This window comes from Grammomys surdaster, unplaced genomic scaffold (assembly GCF_004785775.1).
Source record: "Grammomys surdaster isolate TR1022 unplaced genomic scaffold, NIH_TR_1.0 143, whole genome shotgun sequence".
Lineage (NCBI taxonomy): Eukaryota > Metazoa > Chordata > Mammalia > Rodentia > Muridae > Grammomys > Grammomys surdaster.
In genome coordinates this window covers 3,752,910-3,774,045 of record NW_021604601.1, presented here as the reverse complement: position 1 = coordinate 3,774,045, position 21,136 = coordinate 3,752,910, and the positions used below count along the sequence as shown (strand labels likewise).

The window sequence follows — 21,136 nt, the reverse complement described above, 5'->3', positions numbered from 1 at the left end:
GAGGGGAGGGGAGGGGAGGGGAGGGGAGGGGAGGAGAGGAGAGGAGAGGAGAGGAGAGGAGAGGAGAGGAGAGGAGAGGAGAGGAGAGGAGAGGAGAGGAGAGGAGAGGAGAGAAGGAGCACATGTGTTTGGTGTCTGTGAAGGCCAGAGAAAGACATTCTGTCCCTTGGAGCTGGAGTTACAGGTAAATCCTCTCTTTCCCCTCCCACTTGGGCGCTGGGAAATGAATTCGAGGCCCCTGGAAGAGACAAACTCAATACTGAGCCATCTCTCCAGCCATCCTTTGCAAAACAGGACCAGTAAGTTCTAAGTTTGGCTTCTCTTGCCTCAGTTGGGTGATATATTCCTATGTGACACCAGATCCTCCATACTAGGGCAAAGAGATCTTGACTTTAAGGCCAACTGTTATTTGACACTATTCCTGGAGAAATGTAAACATCTACTCATCCCGGATAGGTAAGCAGCAACAGATCAGATTAAGGTTACTTACAGGAGTAAAAATCTCAAAGACAGCTCCATCATTGAAGCTTTCCCCAGCATGGGTAAACCCTGGAATTTAATGCATGACTTGCAGGCAGCTCCACAGGTTCCAGGGTGTCTCTTCTAGATAGCTCGGTTGGTCTGAGCCTGTTCCAGGAAGTTTGGCTGCTCTAAGAGTCTTCCAGCAGCTGCAAGTGTTTAAATAAGCTTGAGGAGAAAGGGCCTATTGAGTGTGGTCAGTTTCAGGAACATCCTGAAACTCCTGAGTTGTTTACTTCATGAGCTTCCAGGGTAGCTCATGTTTCTTCTGAGAAAATTGCTACACAAAACCAGCTACAGTTTCACCAGGGAATAAAAGAAGGGATGGAGAAAGAATGAGAAGGAAGGGGGCAGGGTGGCACCAAGCCAAAGTTTCTATGATACGCTTAAAGAAATTTTGTAAGGAACTGGGTGTATGGTGGCACATGCCTCTGAATCTCAGCTGGTCAAAATAAAAATAAGGTAAAGTGAGCTGGGAATCATAGTTACCATATCAGTGGTACAGTGTTTGTGTAGAATATACAAGTGAAAAGATATTTTTTAAGTTAGTTAAATAATATAACAGGAATACAAATAGTTAAAGTTGCAGGTCAGCTAACTTGCTAACCCAAGGCCGTTACAACAGATGCAGAACAGGAAAACAAAGGTCAATTGAGTGTTCCGAGAATCTGTTCCCATGGTGTCTGACTTAGCCTCCTCTAGAAGAACTCCCACCAGAGGTCCCAAGGACTTGTAAATTAGATTCAGCCAGATAGTCTGTTGGCTCAGAAAAACATTCACACTGGGTCCCAAGGCCACAGGGACGAGAGACTATTCTCGTGAGATTTGTCAAACCTCTGCTTGAGATCTGCTTACACATATTACAGACATTTATAACAGCCAATTGTGTGCGATTACCCACAACCCTCTCCCTCCCCTCACCCTTTGTCTATAAAAACCCTAAACTGTTAGATCTCAGGGTCGATGACCCTGCCTCCTGCGTGAGGCACATCGGCCCAAAGCTTCGTATATTAAAAAGAACCTGACTTATGTTATTACAGCAAGAGGTCTCTGGAGTGTCTTTGGGGGTTGCGTCGTACTCGTGTCTATTTTTGGTTCTGGAGAGTCTTTCACAAGACCTTGAATTTCGCTAATCTCTTACCTTTTCTGCCAAAACCCGCAGAAATCTTTTTTCCAACCATAGAGCTCTAATGTTCCTCTATTCCAAATCCTCTTCTGAGACCTATGTATTCCGCTGCTGGCTTCTACATTTGTTTTACTCTTGGATATTGTAATGAATACAGGCAGTTTGGCTGGATCTGGAATTACCTAAGAGCCACAGTTTGGGTTTGTACTTGAGGGAGTTTCCAGGCTTGCTGAAAAATGGATGCCCAACCCTGGTATGGGCAGCATCTCTCATTTATTGGGACTGTAGCCTGAATAAAGAAAGAGTAGCTAGCTAAGCATTAGTTAGCTTCCAACAGTGGAACCAGCTGCCATCTGCTGATTCCTTAAGGCCACAGTGTAACAAGCTGTCCCACTCCACCCCACCCCCCCAAGACAGACCACACTCTTCAACTGTAAGTGAGAACAAACCTTCCTTCCTAAAGTTTCTCTGTATCATGTATCTGCTCACAGACAGGAGACAACTAATTCAGAAAATCTCATGGGCATCTCAGATTGGGTCTTTCCCAAATCAGTGCTTCCTACCCTGCGTCCAGAATGCCTGTGTTCAGGTTACTAATGTAGAACTTAATTCTTTGCCCTCTCAATTCCCATAGCAAAATCAGTACTTTGTTGTTTCTCTAAAACAATAAATAAATGTATGTGGATCTGTTATGTCTGTGTACATAATAAGCACATGTGTGACAGTACCTGTGGATGCCAGAAGGTGGTATCAGCTACCTTGAGGTTGGAGTTACAGATGGTTGTCACCCAATGTGGGTTATGAGAACTGAAAAGCAGAAAGTGCTTTTTATTGCGGAGCCATCTCCCCATCTCCTGATCCTTTTGATCTATTTTTAAAGAGTTTTATGTATATAGATGTTCACCTATATGTCTGTGTGTGCTCCATTTGCATGCCATGCTCAGAGTCTAGAAAAGAACATTTGATCTTTTGCAACTGGAGTTTTGAGTGATTGTGAATTGTCCAGTGTAGGTGCTGGGAATCTCAAGCAAGCTGAGAGAACAGGAAGTGCTCTTCACTGCTGAGCCATCTCTCCAGTCCCAGAAGAGATCTTTTTTCTTTTTTTCTTTTCTTTTCTTTTTTTTTTTTTGGTTTTTCGAGACAGGGTTTCTCTGTGTAGCCCTGGCTGTCCTGGAACTCACTCTGTAGACCAGGCTGGCCTCGAACTCAGAGATCTGCCTGCCTCTGCCTCCCAAGTGCTGGGATTAAAGGCGTGCGCCACCACCGCCCGGCTTCCCAGAAGAGATCTTAAAGAGTCATTTTCCTTTAGAAGTGTGGCCACTGCCATACTAACTGAAGTTAATGAGTTTCCAAAGCAGGGCAGAGTAGGACAGAACAGAGGAAAAGGGAAGGGCAGATAACAAAGTTGGGAGAGGGATGTGTTGGTTGGAGATGGGGGAATGGTGGGTAAGTATAATTAAAATACATGCACGAAACGTCCAGGATCCCAGAAGAGGCTCGGGAGGAGAGCTGCTCTCACTTGACTGGCTTTGTATCCTAACCTGACCCACAAGTATTATTCCTGCCCCTGCTCCCAAAAAGCTAATCAGAGGCAGACCTCATGGGGCCGTTTCTTGGGGAATTGAAGAAAGGGGTTCTAATTCTTATCTGGTTATTAGTTGGTGTCTTACTTTTCGATTACTGTGAAGAGACACCTCGGAGAAAGGGAACTTCTAGAAGGATCTATTGGTGCTTAAGTTTCACAGGGTGAGTCCATGGCTGTCAAGATAGGAGCATGGCAGCAGACAGGCAGGCATGGTGCTGGAGCTGAGAGCTTACATCCTGAGATGCAACCACAAGGTGGAGAGCTAACTGGGAATATGGCATGGGTTTCTGAAACCCAGAAGTCCACTTGTTTAGTAACACCACCTTATCGTTCCCAAACAGTTCCTCCAATTAGGGTCCAAGCATTCATATATATGAGCCTATGTGGCCATTCTCATTCAAAACATCACAGTTGGTATGGGTTTTTGGGTTTTTTCCCCCCTTCTCTTCTCCCTCTCTCTTCAGCCCCACTTGCTCTGGCCCAAAGGTTTTTATTTATTATAAATAAGTACACTGTAGCTGTCTTCAGACACCCCAGAAGAGGGCATCAGATCTCATTATGGATGGTTGTGAGCCACCATGTGATTGCTGGGACTTGAACTCATGACCTCCGGAAGAACAGTCAGTGCTCTTAACCGCTGAGCCATCTCACCAGCCCCCCACATAGTCCATATTGACTATCCAGAAACTACATGAAACTGTATTTACATGCATTCTGTGGATAGAACTCGGTTCACCAGAATTGCAAATGCCTTTATTATTTGAGCCATCTTGCCCACCTTTATTTCATTTGGGGGGAAAAAAGCAACTTTATTTTTTTGAAATGGTTATATTTGGTTGTTTTTGTTTTAGATTTTTCAAGACAGAATTTCTCTATGTAACAGCTCTAGCTGTCCTGGAACTCTTTGTAGACCATGCTGGCCTCTGACTCACAGAGATCCACCTGCCCTTCCTCCCAAATGCTAGGATAAAGGCTTGCACCACCATGCTCAGCAGGGTTTTTGTTTGTTTTATTTCTTTTGCTTTTTAAAACAAAGTCCCAGTCATTCTTAGCTAGCCTGAAACTTCCAACAATTCTCTTGCCTCTGCCTTCCAAGGGCTGAGATTACAGGAGTGTGCCCCAACACCTTGTTATACTGGTTTCCTTCAACAAAACCCAAAACCCATTCCCACCATGGCTTCTTCTAACTCTGTAACAAACCAGTACAAACTAACATCGTCATGGAGTGACTAGTAAGAAAGTCCCAGTTTCTCTCCTGGTCTTCTTACAGTAAGTATGGGACCCAAGCCCTTCAGTAGTTAATAAAAACCAGTGAATATAAGTGAAGTAAATATTTTTATTTAATTAGTTGTCAAATCACAATTTATCCAAAGGAACATAATGCAACATTGTTCTTAAAAGAAGGGGCACAGATATAACACAGACAAACTCCAGTAACTATCAAAATACCATCTGTAAAGAACAGAACTCACTTCGATCTGCATATGAATTCGGTCAACCATAGAAGACCACAATCCAAAAAGTAACAACAGATTCCTTCTGCATTAGGAAACACCTCATGGCCTTAGGCACACTCATCTGTCCGTATCGTTAAGAGACGGGGCTTAATCTGACACTAAGGAGACTTCTTTCCAACCTGGACTGGATTAGAAAAAAAAAAAATGTCGTGGTAATATTGGGACATTCTGGATGTTTCAAAATGGGGTATTTATTTCTGAGCTCGCTGTGCATAGGAAAACGACCACTTTCAGAGGACTACGAGCCCACAGATCTAAGCATCAGTAAACTTTAAAAAGACTTGTATCTTCCTGGCAGGAATGTTATTTCTCTGTTTGCTGCAGGTTACAGTTGAGGCTTGGGGCTTCTCAAAGCTTTGCTATGGCTGCACACCCATTATATATTGCATAATACAAAAGGCATGTGCTTAAACATTAGAAAAAAAAATATACAATAGGTACCGGAGGAGGACTACGTAAAACATACATATAAATACATAAAAGGAGGATGCTCCAGTTTGCAGAGTGGAACTGGGTATTGCCGACATGGGTTCCAGGTTGAGAACGGAGGACCTTAAATCTGAAATACACGGCATAAAGGGGCAAATCAAGGGCAGTCTTGAAACGAGGACATGTCAGCTGGCTCTAGCTCCCGATGAAGCCTCAGGATTGTCAGGGTGCTCTACAGGGTTGAAATCATTGGACGGCCCTGCTCTCTGGATCTCAAGGGCTCTGAAATCTTGGTCTTAAGGTCCCAACAGCAGCATCTTGTTCCGTGACTTGTCTTCACATTCTGGTCTTACAAATATACAATGAGCAACTGGAGAAGGAAGAGAGAGAAGAGATAAAAATCCCCTTTCCTCCCTCATTGTATGGACGACAGAGTAACTGCCCAAGAGCCACGGGAATGGGGAGCCCTGGGGATGGGGACCTCTGGACTGGGATCAACTGCATTAGAAGAAGAAGGGAGTTGCCTAGGCAGCTCAGGTTTATCACACAAGCCTGGAGACCTCAGTTCAACCCTCCAAAAAGTTGTTCTCTGACTCCCACCCCCCAATACAAATCATGCATAGGCACCCCACCCCACCCATATCATGCATGGATGAACACATACAAATAAAACCTTTTTTTTAAGGGCTGAAAAGATCGTGCAGTGGATCCTCCAAACTTAACACACATGCGCACACGTATACACACTCACCGCACACACACACACACTCACCACACACATACACACACTCACTACACACATACCCACACACACAGACACACACATACACACACACACCCACTCACCACACACATACACACACACACTCACCACACACACATACACACAGACATCACACACTCACATACACACTCACCACACACACACTCACCACACCCACACATACACACTCACCACACACACCCACACTCACCACACACACATACACATACACATCACACACACATACACATCACACACACATATACACACTCACCACACACACACTCACCACACACATACACACACCCACTCACCACACACAGAGACATTGTGGGGAGTAGGGGGTGGGGTGGAGTGTCCTTATAGGTTGATAACTAAGTCATAGTGCTTTCCTAGAATGCGCCCTGAATTCCAACCTCAGCACCACAACACAGAAGAGAAATGCATCTTATCAGAGCCAGACGGGGTGGCTCATGACTGTAATCTACTGACAGGGCAGGCTGAAGGTAAGAGCATTATCGGGAATTCAAGTCCAGCCTGGGCTACATAGTGAGACTCTGCCTCTAAAAAACAAATGGGAAAGTCAGGCATGGCAGGATACACCTGTAATCCCAGCACTTAAGAAGTAATAGGTCTTTCTCATCCTCCTCAGCTACAAAGCAAGCTCAAGACTAGCCTGGGCCACACAAAGCAAGCTCAAGGCCAGGCTGGGCTAAATAAAGCAACCTCAAGACCAGCCTGGGCTAAAACAGAAAAGACAGCATGTTCCATATTGTACTATACTGCTGCAAGGCTAAATTAGCAGTGTCACCCCTTCCCAGGTTCAGGTGCAAAGTTAAAAAATGCTGCTAGGAGCAGGGGGTTGGGGCCCATGCCCTCTCCCCGATAGCTATAAACTAGTTTTGAAAAAAAAGATTTCTGTTAAGTGTCAGTATGTTAACATGCATGTTAACGGAGGGGCTGGGAGGGGCCAGCCCCTAGAGCTGGAGTCACAGGTGGCTTCGAGCTGCCCAACTTGGGTATTGGGAATGGAACACTCTCCCTCTGCAAGGGAGTCACCTCTGAGTCACCACCTCTCCAGGCCCTAAACTACAATGTTTTGGCTGAGCTGAGTGTGGTGGTGTATGCCTTTAATCTCAGCAAGGGAGAGAGAGGCAGTGGCTAACCTGCATGGTGAGTTCCAGGAAGCCAGGACTACATAATGAGACCCTGTCTCAAAACAACAATAACAACAGCAGCAAAATTAAGCCATTATTTTCATTACATCGGCAAGACTTGGGATTCTGATGAGAAACAACAAAAATAAATAAATAAATAAACAAAACAAAATTCAAATATCCACCCTAGATCCAACTCTATTGATAATTATTTCCAACTGAAGGTTGGTTCTATATAAAATCAGTTATCTGCTGTGTAATTGCATAAATGGGACAGGGAAGTAGGGGTGGAGGAGGACCAACCATCCAGAAGGAAGTTTACCTACCTAACTTCTTAGGATTCTGCCAGGTCTCCCTTTGGCTCCTGTAGGTCCTCTTCTGCCTGGGCCTTGTTCATTTCTTCTTCCTGGACCTCGACTTTTGGGGCATCTCCTTCCTCAGTTAGCTTTGGTCCGTTGGTGTCTGGGGACTCTTTGGTTAGATTTCCAGAGGCATCCGCCTCTGCCTGGGCTAAGCTTTGGTGCTGGGGGCCATCTGCAGCATGCTCCTTTTGGTCTTTGGACTGAGGAGGCAGCTTCTCCACTCTTTCTTTGACACCGGCACTTTCAACTGCAAGCATATTGATCGTTTCTGAAGCCTTGCTCAAGCCTTCAGAACTATGAGAAATCTCAAGTCCTTCCTGGGCTACGGCACTGAGTGTTTCATCTTGGGCAGAGACTTGACTGCAGCTTTCAGCCTGCTCCACAGGAACCTGTGTCTGTGAGTCAGAAGCACGGGTTTCAGGGGCCGTTTCTGTACGTGCGAACTGGTCAACGGCTGTCTGGATGACGTTCTGGACAATCTTACTGCTCTTACTCTTAAGTTCCAGGATCTCAGGTTCAGCCTTGAGGACTTTCTCTTCTGCTGTACTCTCCTCGCCGTCAGCATCCGGACCAGCATCTGGCTTGTTGTCCTCATCTGATCTCCGTTTCTGGGATGCACTTATTTCTCCTTGCAGGTCAGAATGTAGGGTGCTTTCAGGAGCAGGAGTTACTATTATTGGGATGGACTCTGCCTGAGACTCAGGCCCCATGGGCACAGTGTCCTCTCCATGCTGAAGAGTCCAGTGGCCACCCGTTTCAGAGGACTTCTTGGCTGGTAATAAGTGTGCACCTACACACTCCAGACTTTCATCTGTCTCTGAAATTTCGACAGTTTCTACGACCTTTTTCACAGCTTCGGCTGTCTGAGTGACTGGTGTGTCTGAGCTTTGAACTTGAAACTCTGTGCAACCTGCTTTGTCTTGGTCTGGGAGAGAAGAGCTTTCTTCAAGGCTGCCCAGTTCCTTTCCTCTCTCTGAGTTGAGCATATCAACTGTCAGGACTGGTTTCGGGTGGGCTCTTTCCAGCTCAGGAGCGGCTGTTTCCTGCTCATGTTCTTCTCTCACTTGTTCTGGCTCTGTCTCCATTTTCTCCTTTTCGATGTCAGTTCCCAATTCCCTCTCCTCCTCTGGGCTAAGACTCTGCCCTTCAGTACTCTCCTTTTCCTGACATCCGGCCACTCCCATTGCTTCCCCGTCACATGTCACGTCAGCAATGTTTTGACTGTTGGGTCCAGGGTGTATAGACACCTCCTGTTCTTGAACACACAGTCCATCTTTGACTTTTTCTCCGTCACACTGGCCAGCCTCACCTTCTTGACCCACCTCAGTCTTGGCCAGAATGGGCACTGCCCCGGCAGCAAACTCTTGCTGTGAAGGTTCTAGAATATCTCTTGCTGTTTTTTCCCTGTGTTCTTCTTGGGCTGGAAGATTAGGTGGTGTTGAAGGCTCCTCCTTCTGAGCAGGAACTGCCTCCTCTTCTGTGACCTGTGACTGCCTGACAGCTGCAATGGCTTTACAGTCCTGGCTGTCAACCGTCTCGTCTTGCTGTGCCCCATCTGAATCTGCTAGAGGAGTACTTCCATCTGTCTCACTGTCTGTCAAGGTTTCGGATGACTCGGGGGCCATGCCCTGTTCCATCAGCTGCTGGAGCTTGACAGGCTGGCATGTGGTGACACAGTCTATACCCACTGTGACTTCAGAAACTTCAAGGCTCTCTGAGGTAGCCTGTACCGTCTCGGAGCCCTGTGTTGGATTCTCAGCTTCGGCTTCCTGCACAGGTCCCTTCAGCGCAACATCCTTCTCTTTCTCCGTAGCCAGCACCTCAGAGTCCTCCTCTACCTCCTCCACCTTCTCCAGTGCTTTTGGCCCTACTCTCTGCACAGTCTGGATTGCAGACACCTGGGACTCCTCTTTCACCTTATCTGCAACGGCTTGGAGGATGGCCTGTGTCTGGCGCTCCTGTTCTTCTGTATCTAGCATGCCACCCTCTACCTCCTGAACTGGGGTGGCTTCCTCTGTGGTGTCTGGGGAGTCAGTCAGCTGAGAAACTGCCGACACCATGTCTGTGGTCTCTTCTGCCCCCGATGCTTCAGTAACTTCTTCAGCACGAAGCGCCTCTGTGGTTTCTGCGGCCGTCACTGCTTCTGAGGTGAAATCCACCTCACTGGTGACTATGTCGTCATGGGCATCTTTGCCTTCTGGTAAAGTCTGGGTGAGCGCAGGAGTTTCTTCTGCAATGATGTCTTTTTCGGTGACCTCTTCAACAGGTGGTGTGGCTTCCCCCCCTGCATGTTCAAGAGGTTCTGTCACGGAAGCAGATATCCACGAAGGGGACCGCTCTTCGGCACTGGTGACTGCCCTGGTCCCATCAATGACCGTGACACTCACAGTGTGAACCAGAGTCTTACTGAGTTCCTCGGACACATACACAGCACCCTGCAGCTGGGGCAACTCCACATTCTCCTGAGCTCGCTGTGCTTCCATCTTCTCCCTTTCTACCGCCTCATACTCAGACAAAGGCACAACGGCTGGGACATCAGGGTCGTCTTCATTGATTTCCACTGGCCCCAAGTCTTCAACAGCAGCTTGTTCTTGCTTCCCATCTGCCCTTTTCTTCCGCCGTCCAGGAATAAATTTCTTAATGGAAACCCAAGATTCCTCTTTACTTGGTTCGATCTCGGAAGCCAACTGCTCTACAGTGGAGTCGTCAGTTTTCTCTTCCAGTTTGGACTTGGATTTTTTTCTCGGAGTGACTAATCTTTTAAATGACTCCCAGGTGGAGACACCCTCCCCTTCAGAAGGGCTTCCAGCTGGCTCAGGCGAGGAACTTCCTTGCCCTTGGTCTTCTTCCTGGGTGCTGGCAGGAAGAGCATCTGCTCCAGCTTCTTTGTCTTTGCTAGCCTCCTCGGCTCTGTGACCATCCCCTCCCAGTGTTCTCGGCCCTCCTTCATCATCTGAAGAGGATGCCTTCCTTGCTCTCTTCTTGGACGATCCAACACAAATCAACGCCTCCCAGGACACTGAAGTATCCACCCTGCGCTTTGGTTCCTCTGGCTTTTGCTCCTCGCCAACCGCCTTGACTTCATCTTGCATTTCCGACACTGTACTCTCCGTAGAAGACAAGGTGGCACTCTTGACCTTGTCCAGCTCTTCTTCCTTGTCGCTCTCAGAAGGTCTTCGGACCCGTTTCTTGGGGGTCACCATCTTTTTGAAGGATGCCCAGGGGGTGATCCCTCCTTCCCTTTTCTTCTCTCCGTCAGAAGTAGCTCCTTCTTCAACTTCCCCTTCCTGGGGTGCTTCCGAAGGCCCTTTCTCCAGACACGTGACCTCCTCAGGTTCTTCAGGGGAGGATGCAGAGCTCTCTCCCTTCTGCTCATCAGCACTCTCTGGGGACTCAGTTTGAATGTGTTGGTATTCTCCTGGCTCTTCATCTCCCCCGCCTCCTCGTTTCCCCTTCTGCTTCTTCCCGGAGAGCTTCTTTAAGCCTGAGCTACTGAAGAGTTTCTTCAAGGGACTTCCCTGTACCTTGATTCTCTCCTGAGAGGACAGCATCTCCACTTCACTGACAATGCCTTCGGGGTGTTTGGGCAGCATCTTCTCATCAGGACTTAGATCTGTCAGCTGAGTATGGTCACCTCCAGAGACACACACTTCTTTGCTCTTCATCAGCTCCTCCACAGGCTCAGCTTCCTGGGGGACCTCCTGGGTCTCAGCCAGTTTCTCAGGGGGCAGGGATTCTCCCATTCCTTCCACTACCACGTCCCCTTCAATTTCCTCTCCTCCTCCTTGCTCCTCTGTCGTCTTCTCCACGGCGGTGCTCACGTGGACCTCTGCAACAACTTCTTGGTGGGCTTCCGTCTTCTCGTCAAACACTTCTGTTGCCAAAGGAGCACACTTCTCCTCTGACAACGCCTCCAGGTCACCGACCTGGTCTTCCAAAGGCAACTCCACCTTCTCGTAGTCTGCTGACAACCTGGCCTGGTCAGTGCCTTCTTCCGGCTCCTGCTGCTCTGAGGCCGGGGCTGGCTCTGTTTTTTCCCTTTCTTCCTCATCTACTTTCTCAGCCTCTTGCTCTTTTCTCTTGTCGGAAGTTTCCAGATCATCCTCCTTTGGTTTCTTGAAGCTGGTCTTCTTGCGCCAGCCGGCCCAACCGTGAGTGAAGAATTTCTTGAAGGAAGATGTTGTCTCACTGCTGACGGGGCTGGTCGGAGATTCTAGGGACTTGGTAGGTTCTTTCTCTCGTTTTTCTTCTCCTTCATCTTTGGCTTCTTCTTCCTCAGTCGTTTGACCAGATTCGGCTTGAAGGGGAATTTCTGTGCTGCTCTGTGCTTGCTTCAAGGTACCTTCTTGCTTCTCTGTAGATTGCTTCAGCTCACTCTCTTTGGATGCTGACTCTCCGGCGGTCTCCACTCCGGGCTCCTGGTGGTCTCCAGCTCCAACGGAGGCTTCTGCTCCTTCGCCTTCATCCTTTTTGACAGTGAGTAGCTGGACAGTGTCTGACTTTTCATTTTTATCCTTCTTCACCGTGAATTTAAAACCAACAAATTTAAATACCTTCTTGAAGCCGACGTCGTTAGCCTGGGACTCTGCAGGCTGTGCCATTTCTTCCACGTTGCTTTCTGAAGCAGGGATCTGTTCTATTATTTCCGGTGTTTCCTCCTGCTCATCCTTCGTGATGTCTTCAACAACTGTGGAGTTGGCCGCCATTTCTTTAGCTCGGTCTTTTTCTTTCACATCTTCTGACTCTCTCTGTCCAACTATTAACAAGGGGAAAGGAAAAGAAGGGGAAAATTACTTAGTTCAGCAAGCCTAACACTCTCACTAATAGTAAGGTAAGGTAGACTGTGGAGGTATCGGTAAATGTTTCATAGATTGGGCCATGGCTACTCCTCTCAGAGGACCATCTAAAACCTCAAGTTCAAGGTGCTACACATTTGGCTCTTCACCTTTCCTCAGTTATCAAGAAATCAGTTACATGGACTGGAGAGATGCCTCAGTGGTTAATAGTGCATGCTATTCTGTAGAGGACCAGGATGCTCAACTCCAAACACCCACATGGAGGCTGGATCCAACATCCTCTTCTGACCTCTGAACGCTCATATATGCAAGTGAAACTTATACAAGGAAAAATAAATCTTAAAAAAAAAAAAAACCCCAACCCTCATGAATACATGAGTAGGGATACAAAACCAAAATCCAGTAAATGAGGATTGAGAAATAGTATTTAAAAAAACAAAATCAGGGGCCGGAGAGACGGCTCAGTGATTAAGAGCATTGACTGCTCTTCCAGAGGTCCTGAGTTCAATTCCCAGCAACTACATGGTAACTCAAAACCATTTGCAATGGGGTCTGATGCCCTTTACTGGTGTGTCTGAAGAAAGCAATGGTGAATACATAAAATAAATAAATCTTTAAAAAAAATAATCAGGATTAAAATCATGTGACTAACTCCAGCACTCAGGAGGCAGAAGCAAGAGATACCTGAGTTCAATGACAGCTTGGCCTGGGGACTCAGTTCCAGGATAGCCAGGGGACTACACTGTAAAACGCTATCTCCATATAAATAACACACAACCAACAAAACAATGTGTGTGTGGTGTACATGGCTGCGCGTCTGTGTGCAGGATGGCACTGAGGTCGCTCATCTGATTTATTTATATTCATTTCTTTCCTTTGTGTTGGGGTGTGTGTGTATCCTGTCACAAAGCACATCTGGAGATCTACGACACAGTCCAGTGGGAACTGGATCTCTACCCCTGCTGTACTTGAAATGATTTCCTCATGCATGGCAGAAAGCACCTTTGCCTGCTGAGCCATCTTATGGTCTCTCACGGAACCCAGAGGCCACTAATTTAGCTGCACTAGATGGCTAACAAGTCCAGGGAGACCCATCTAGCAAGTTCCAGGGGTCCCTCTTGCTCCCACTTCCCCAGGCTTTTTCTGTGGTGGGTGTTGGAAGTCAAACTCAGGCCCTCCTGTCTTTGTGTTGGCACTTGACATCAGCCTCAAGAAATATAACTTTAAAAAAAAAACATTTATTTCACGAGTACACTGTCACTCTCTTCAGACACACCACAAGAGGACATCGGATCTCATTACAGATGGTTGTGAGCCACCATGAGGTTGCTGGGAATTGAACTCAGGACCTCTGGAAGAACAGTCAGTGCTCTTAACTGCTAAGTCATCTCTCCAGCCCTAAGAAACAATTTTTATAGAGGGGGAAAAAGGTTAATAAACAGATAAAACTTGTAGTGTGATCCACTAAGTCACTCTCTTTAGTTGGTTGGTTAGTTCATTAGTTCAAAGACAGACCTTACTGAGAACAGTCTAGCCTAGATTTTACTATGTAGCCAAGAATGATCCTGATCTTCTGTCTTCCAGCCTCTGCCTCCCCGGTGCTGGGATTGCAAGCAAATGCCACCATGTTTATGTCTCTCGTTAGAATTTCAGAAGTAATGTGACTTGAAAGATGGCTCAGTTCCTAGCACCCACATTATAGCTCTCAATCATCTGTAGTCCTAGTTCCTGGAGATCCAAAAGCCCCAGGCTCCTGACATGGTATAAGGTGTACACACACACACACACACACACACACACACACTCATACATCCAGGCAAATCGCTCACATAAAAAAACTAAAAAAAAAAAAAAAAAAAAAAATAATTTTGGAGGTATATCTCTGTGCTGGCTAATTTTAGGTCAATTTGGCACAATCTATATTCATCTGAGAGGAAGGAACCTCAAATGAGAGAATGTCTCCTTAAGATCCAGCTGTAGGACATTTTTTTTTTCTTTTGACAGGGTTACTCTGTGTAATAGTCCTGGCTATCCTGGACTCACTTGGTAGACCAGGCTGGCTTCAGACTCACAGAGATCTGCCTGCCTCTGCCTCCCAAGTACTGAGATTAAAGGCATGCAGCACCACACCTGGCTAGACATTTTGTTAATTAGGATTGATGGGGAGGGCCCAGCTCGCTGTGGGTGGTGCCATCTCTCAGCTGGTAGTTTTGGGTTCTGTAAGAAAACAGGTTGAGCAAGCCACGAGGAGAAAGCCAATCAGCAGCACCCCTCCGTGGCCTCTGTATCAGCTTAAGCCCCCAAATTCCTGCCCTGTGTGAGATCCTGCCCTGACTTCTTTTGGTGATGAACAGCAATGTGGAAGTGTGAGTTTGAGTTGAATAAACCCTTTCTTCCCTAGTTTGCTTTTTGGTCATGGTGTTTGATCAAAGCACTAAAACCCTGAACTAAGACAATTACAATATACATTTATATTATAAGATACATAAATATAAATGCTACATTGTTAAGTTAGGCTGGGGTGTAGTTCTGTGGTAGAACACTTTCCTAGCAAGCTCCAGGCTTTGAGTTCCAAACAAAATAAAAAGGTTTGGGGGGGGAGGGTGTGTGTGTGTGTGTGTGTGTGTGTGTGTGTGTGTGTGTGTGTGTAGGGGGCGGTTTGTTACTTAGAGAACAGGAGCAGGAAGGAAGGATTGCAAGTTTGAGGGCCATCCTGGGCAAAGTCGTGAGACTTCATCTCAAAAATAAAGCTGGACACGGAGATCTATGTCTTTAATCCCACAGAGTTTGAGTGGCAGAGGAGGTAGATTTCTAGGGAATAGTAGATAGTCAAGGATCAAAAGTTGCTTAATTTGTTGGGTGAAAAGTTGTCAGGAAGCATAAAGTTTCAGAGTATCAGTGTCCAGGTCTGCCCCCCTTAGCATAGCTGTAGCCATTTTGTTCCATGCCCACCAGCTATTTCATATGGTTTCTGTAGTATGCCTGCCAGTCACTGATGCAGAAAAATAACTTGACTCAGAGCAGGGTCATGCTGACCACATCCCCTGTTGTGTTCTATATGTTATAAGGTTTGTTAATCTTAAGAAATTCCAAACTATGAGCCTCATGTAGGACTCATCAACTTAAAGGTCAAAAATGAACTGTTGTGTCTAAAATGGCTTGTGTCAGAGCTGAGCAGGCAGCACTTCCAGAATCTCCATACGAACTCATTGTGGTTTGTGTGGTTTTAGTCTTATAAGCTGAATTCAGATTGCTCAGTCTTAGGGTGTACAGTCAATATACCATCCCTATCTGACTGAGATCAGTGTCCCTGTGGTTTGTGGGGTGACTCCTGGACCTCAACAATCAACACACAGGTGACAATTAAAAAAAAATCCTGTTACAATGGAGAAATCCAACAGGTGCCACCACAAGCAAGTATGCACGCCTGACATCCTGTGGGAATCACTAAGAAAGCACATGTCTGTCAGATTCCAATGAATGGAATCTAGCTGTGGGAAAATGACCAGCCAAAGGCACAGTATCAAACAGCCTGGCCTGCTGAGCCAATGCCACAAAAGACCAAGGTCAAGCAGAAAGGATTGCTTGCAAGAAACTTCAAAAGGCTGGAGAGGAGGGAGAAAGAATGTGGTGGGCTATCGATGCTCTCGGTTTTCTATAGAGTTGACATTTAAAGAAATAAATTTAAATAAAATAAATGATTGGGTGGGGGCTAGAGAGAGCGGTTAAGAGCACTGACTGCTCTTCCAGAGGTCCTGAGTTCAATTCCCAGCAACCACATGGTGGCTCACAACCAACTGTAATGGGATCTGATGCCCTCTTCTGGTGTGTCTGAAGACAGCGACAGTGTAGTCACATACATAAAATAAATAATAAATCTTAAAAAAAATGATTAGGTGTAAAAAGCAAGACAACATGATCTAAAGAAGTTCAAGGGGCACAGGGAGATACAGTAACAGGGAAAATTAGGAACACAACAACCAAATCCCTCTCCTGGCCCTGAATCAGATGGATACTCACTGGGGCAAACCACCACTGAAAGCATATTTGTTGGTGGGGGGTGTTTGTGAGAATGATTTAAGATTAGGTGATGTTTATTTCTGTGAAATGAGGAAGTGGAGGCTTTGAAAGACCAACAAATAACTTCATCTTAGCCTAAAGCCTGTCCTGTCTTTCACAAATTATCATCATAGGGAAGGACTGGATACGTGATGTGTTTTAATCATTTTTTAAATTTTTTTTAAAGGTTGTATTTATTTTACATAATATGACTAATACACTGTAGCTGTCTTCAGACATACAAGAAGAGGGCATCAGATCCTATTACAGATGGTTGTTAGCCACCATGTGGTTGCTGGGAATTGAACTCAGGACCTTTCTTTGGAAGAGGAGTCAGTACTCTTATTCACTGAGCCATCTCTCCAGCCCTGTTTTAATCATTTTGCTAGTCTGAGTCCAGTTTCATGCACTTCCAAAGAAGCACATGGCATGTACTCCTTTATGTAATAGATTAAAAGATCCATTAAAACTGGCAGAAAGTTTGGCTGCAGGCAAGGGTAGGCAGATTAGAAGTTCAGTGCCAGCCGGGGGTACACACCAAGACCCTGTCTCAAAATAAAATATGAAAGTGGCAGAGTATTTCCCCAGTATGAACAAGGACCTGTGTTGCACACCCAGGACCAGCAGCAAGAAGCATGCTGGTAACTCCTATAGCTTCATCCATCCATCCATCCATCCATCCATCCATCCATCCATCCATCCATGTATAAGAAACTTGAATGGTCCACTCAGTACAAGGGGACAATAATTAATACATGCACATCTTAAAACTGCCAAAATAAATTTTTAGTGGTGTCAATACAACAAAATAAAACAGTCACATAATAGCCATGTTAATTAGTTTGAGTGAATATATAATCTGTACATGGCACATGATTTTTGACTTGTTAGCCTCCAGAACCATGTGCTAAATAAATTTGTTTACCAATTAAAACATGGAAAAAAAGAGGACAAAAAAAATTGTACCCTGATGAAAGCAGCACTTAAACTCCAGAAAATACACACAATTATTATTTATCTATCGAGAATATAAAGTTAGCCAAGAGTCAGAGGGCAGGCAGATCTCTGAGTTCAGGGCTAGCCTGGTCTACAGAGCCACGGCTACACAGAGAAATCCTGTCTTGAAACAAAGAAACCACCCCCCCACACACACACACAAAGAAAGCAAAAGAAAAAAAAGAAAAAGAATTTTTAACTTTTTTTAATAAAGCAAAAAGGACCATCACATTAAACACTTTGAATACTCAAAGAGAAAGAAAAATTCTGACATGATTCCACTGCTCAGGGTGTCTAATCTTTTTCTGCATCGTACAACAACCCGTAAGTCACTGCAGATGGGAATGTCAGTTTGTGTAGCCATGTGAATGGACATCAGTATGACCCAGCTATAGCACTGTTAAGTCTGGACCCCAGGACTCTAGTCAGGACAGCAGGCAGACACTTGCACAGCCGTGTTTACAGCTGCGCTGCTCACAATAGCCAGGACAGAAACCAGCAAAGAAAACGACACCACCGATCCACATATGGAAATACCATGATGAGACCAATTGTCTGCTAACCTAAAAAAATTAATTAAAAATGTATTATGGCATTAATTTTAAAAGTATCTGAAATCGGGAAATTGGCTTAAGTTTTCACCTGGTCCTATTAAAAGTCAACACTCCTGGGTTCTCCAGGATGGGTCTCGAGATTTCCTTATGCACATCTGCATTAACTGTGCCTTTTCTTTGTCTAGTTTGATTTAGAGACAAGGTTTCCACATTTCCCAGGCTGGAGGTGTTAGGATGACATTGAACTTCTGACAGAGGTATGGTAATAAGTTTGCCTGAATACATAATCTGTACATTGCTGTTCTTGCAGAGGACCCAGGTTCAATACCCCACGTGGCATCTCACAACTGTCTGTAACTATGGTTCCAGGGGCTCTGACACCCACTCACCAATGCACATACAAAATATAGACACATAAATAAACGCTTAGGAAGTCTTAACTGGACTACTAGTCTATAGTATCCTATAATAAATTGTAAGTAAATTTCTTATTACTTATAATAAGAACAATCTTCCAGATGCAACCCCAGCTTATTATGAAGGAGGCATCTTTTCCGATTTGCCTACAAGATTAGACACTCGCAGTTTTGTACGCTTCCACAGGCCTCTTGCCTCAGCCCCCGACCCCAATCTGTCCAGAACTTACAGGGAAGTTTACTTCCAAAAATTCGGCCTCTACTGCATAGCCAAGCTATCAAACATCTGATGGCCCAGGCCTTGAGCTTAGCCTTCGCAACTACCAAGCCTGGTGGCCAAGGCCGTTTAAATCAGGTTCCAACAGGATACAGAAACGTCCTCGTGGACCCCTACGGCGCACACGCGCGTTTGCAAAGCCTACATCATGTGCTTGAACCCACAGCGGACGGCTGGATTCTATTTCTTGGCCATGCGCTGGACACACTGATGCGTCAGCCCACACAGAGAGAGATGAGGTCCGCCTCTCTCTATGCTCGCTCCCTGGCTGCTCTCCAGGCTAGGGAGGGTGTTCAATGACCTTCCCAGTCTACTTCCGCCGCCACCTCCGTTCCTTTTCCAAGCTACGGTACTGGAGGCTGTGCCCTCTGTCTGGCAAGAACTGACGACCACTATTGGGGTAACCTGTGTATTGCCCGTGTTAAAATCTATTATGCTCCCCCGCGGAGGGGGGGTGGGGAGGATGGGGACAAGGGCTGTCCCTGACTCTGTTGCCTACCTGAGAATCCTGTTCCCCTAACTGAGCTGCCCTGTCTTGCCCCAGTGGGAGAGGATGCGCCTAGTCCTGCAGTAACTTAATGTGCCAGGGTGAGGGGATACCCAAGGGAGCCTTCCCCTTCTCAGAGGAAAAGCAGAAGGGGGTGGGCTGTGGTTGAGGGGTGGGGGGCGAGAGAAGGGGGCTGCTGAGATCGGGATGTAAAGTGAATTAAATAAATAAATAAATAAATAAATAAATAAATAAATTGAAAAAATCTATTGTGCTCATCATCGGGTTAGATTGAGGTGGATTTAGCACATGTAGCAAGCACATGACCTTCATGGAGGCTTGGCTCTGCTCTCCAAGGCTAAGTGGACTTAAGAATGCAGAGAGCTCCAGGCTGGCAAGCAATGCTCTCTGTCCTGGCCTGCTGTGACTCTCAGGAAGACTGAAAAGGCTGAGAACCACGACCCGCCTGTCTAGAGGGAATCACAATTCCCAGTCGTTCCCACGCTACGGCCGCCAGGGGGCGCACTACTCACAGCATAAGTTACTCCACCAGGGCATGGTGGCTGGTGGCCCGGGACAGCGGCCCGCGTGGCCCGGCCAGCCGCTCCCGGCTGCCCCATCGCGGGGCACCAACCGGCCGCGGGGCAGGCGCCGGCCGCCCAGTTGGAGAGGGGTACCCTTGGGGACGGCTACTTACATCACAGAGGCTGGACACTGTCGGCCAGGTAACCAAGACAAGCCCCTCCCCCAAATCCAGAAGGATCTAGGATCACATGGGGGGCCCTCACCCTCTAGATCTAGTATAGGAATAGATGAGGGCTTTCTGGCAGTCCCCGCTCTGTGTACCACCTATATCTGACTACCTAGGTAACCCTCAAAGTAATGGCCACAGACTCTCAGGACACATCTCTGTGAGTGGCTCTGTGTAAGCACTTTAAATGGATAAAAACCCAACTGTAGTGTTGGTATGTTTCTTTCCTGCTATCCTGAGAGAGAGACTGCAATCATGATTCTTGGCTCTCACAAAGATGAGAGCTACAGTGTACACACACACACACATAACTTGTACTTGGGCACCAATTTTAGCTTCATAACTAAAATTAGGAGTAGCCAATATGGAATTCAGTAGATGGTTAGGTAAAAAGATGGTTAGTTGACAGGGGATTGGAGAAGGAAGAATGAATAGATAAGGGGTGTGCTAGGCAGGGAAGGACACTATACTTTCGGTAATAATCATATTGAAAGTATACATGCTCTTGACATTTGTCAAAATCCATGTTATGTACACCACCGGGACAAAACTCCACACTCTGACCATTGCTGTGCAGTGGAGCTGCGTCATCCTTCCATAACAAAGGCACCACTTTGGGAAAGGACTTTGACAGTAAAGATTACAATAGATACATGGAAACTTTGAATTTTGGCTAACTTTTTTATAAATCCAAACTATATATATATATACTTACATATGCATATATATCTACACTATATAAATAAAAATATGTAATATATTATATATAAAACCATAATATATAATAAAACTAATATGATTATATATAATTATAAGTGCGTGGTACTTCATTCAGGATAACTGAAGGCTGGCTTGATGGCTGTGAGTCAGGTGTGCAATGAGAGAAGCATGACGCTTGTCTCTTGATTCTATACACTTTCAAAGCATGGACACGCCCAACTCCCCATCCCATTGAGTCCTTGTAACAGATGAAACCTGTAAGTTCTACAAGAGTAAGTGTCAGGACATGTCACGTCTCCCATTTGGACAGGAAAATTACTGTGTGTGTGAAGCAGACAACGGTTGTTTTGGTGTGAAAAGTGGGGTTTATTCATGCTTACAGTTATATTGAAATCAAACAAAAGAGCGCACACACAGCTTATCTGTCCACTGGTAGGAACTTCAAAGACCACCTGGCCATCATTTCGAAACAAGGGGACAACTGGTTAGGACAAGAAGTATTTACAGTGCTAAGTCAGAATGTGTTTGTCAGTTGAGAAACCAGAAAGAACAACTAATTATAGTGAGGAAGTTGGGGTAGGGGGGGCTCAATAACCTGTAAGGGACAAATGTCACTCTGCCC

General features: G+C 46.0%; 1 protein-coding gene across 2 annotated transcripts in view; it reads right to left on the bottom strand.

Annotated features, from left to right (window-relative positions):
* Positions 1–4,548: 4,548 nt before the first annotated feature.
* Akap12 (A-kinase anchoring protein 12) overlaps positions 4,549–21,136 on the bottom strand; it is a 91,060-nt gene continuing 74,472 nt past the window's right edge. For both annotated transcript variants that reach the window (XM_028764382.1, XM_028764383.1), the window contains 2 exons: positions 7,423–12,214; positions 4,549–5,546 (listed from right to left, as the gene is read on the bottom strand). In XM_028764382.1, coding sequence (XP_028620215.1) covers positions 7,431–12,214 — 4,784 coding nt within the window. In that variant the 3' untranslated portion in view covers positions 4,549–5,546; positions 7,423–7,430. The remainder of the gene's footprint in view (positions 5,547–7,422; positions 12,215–21,136) is intronic.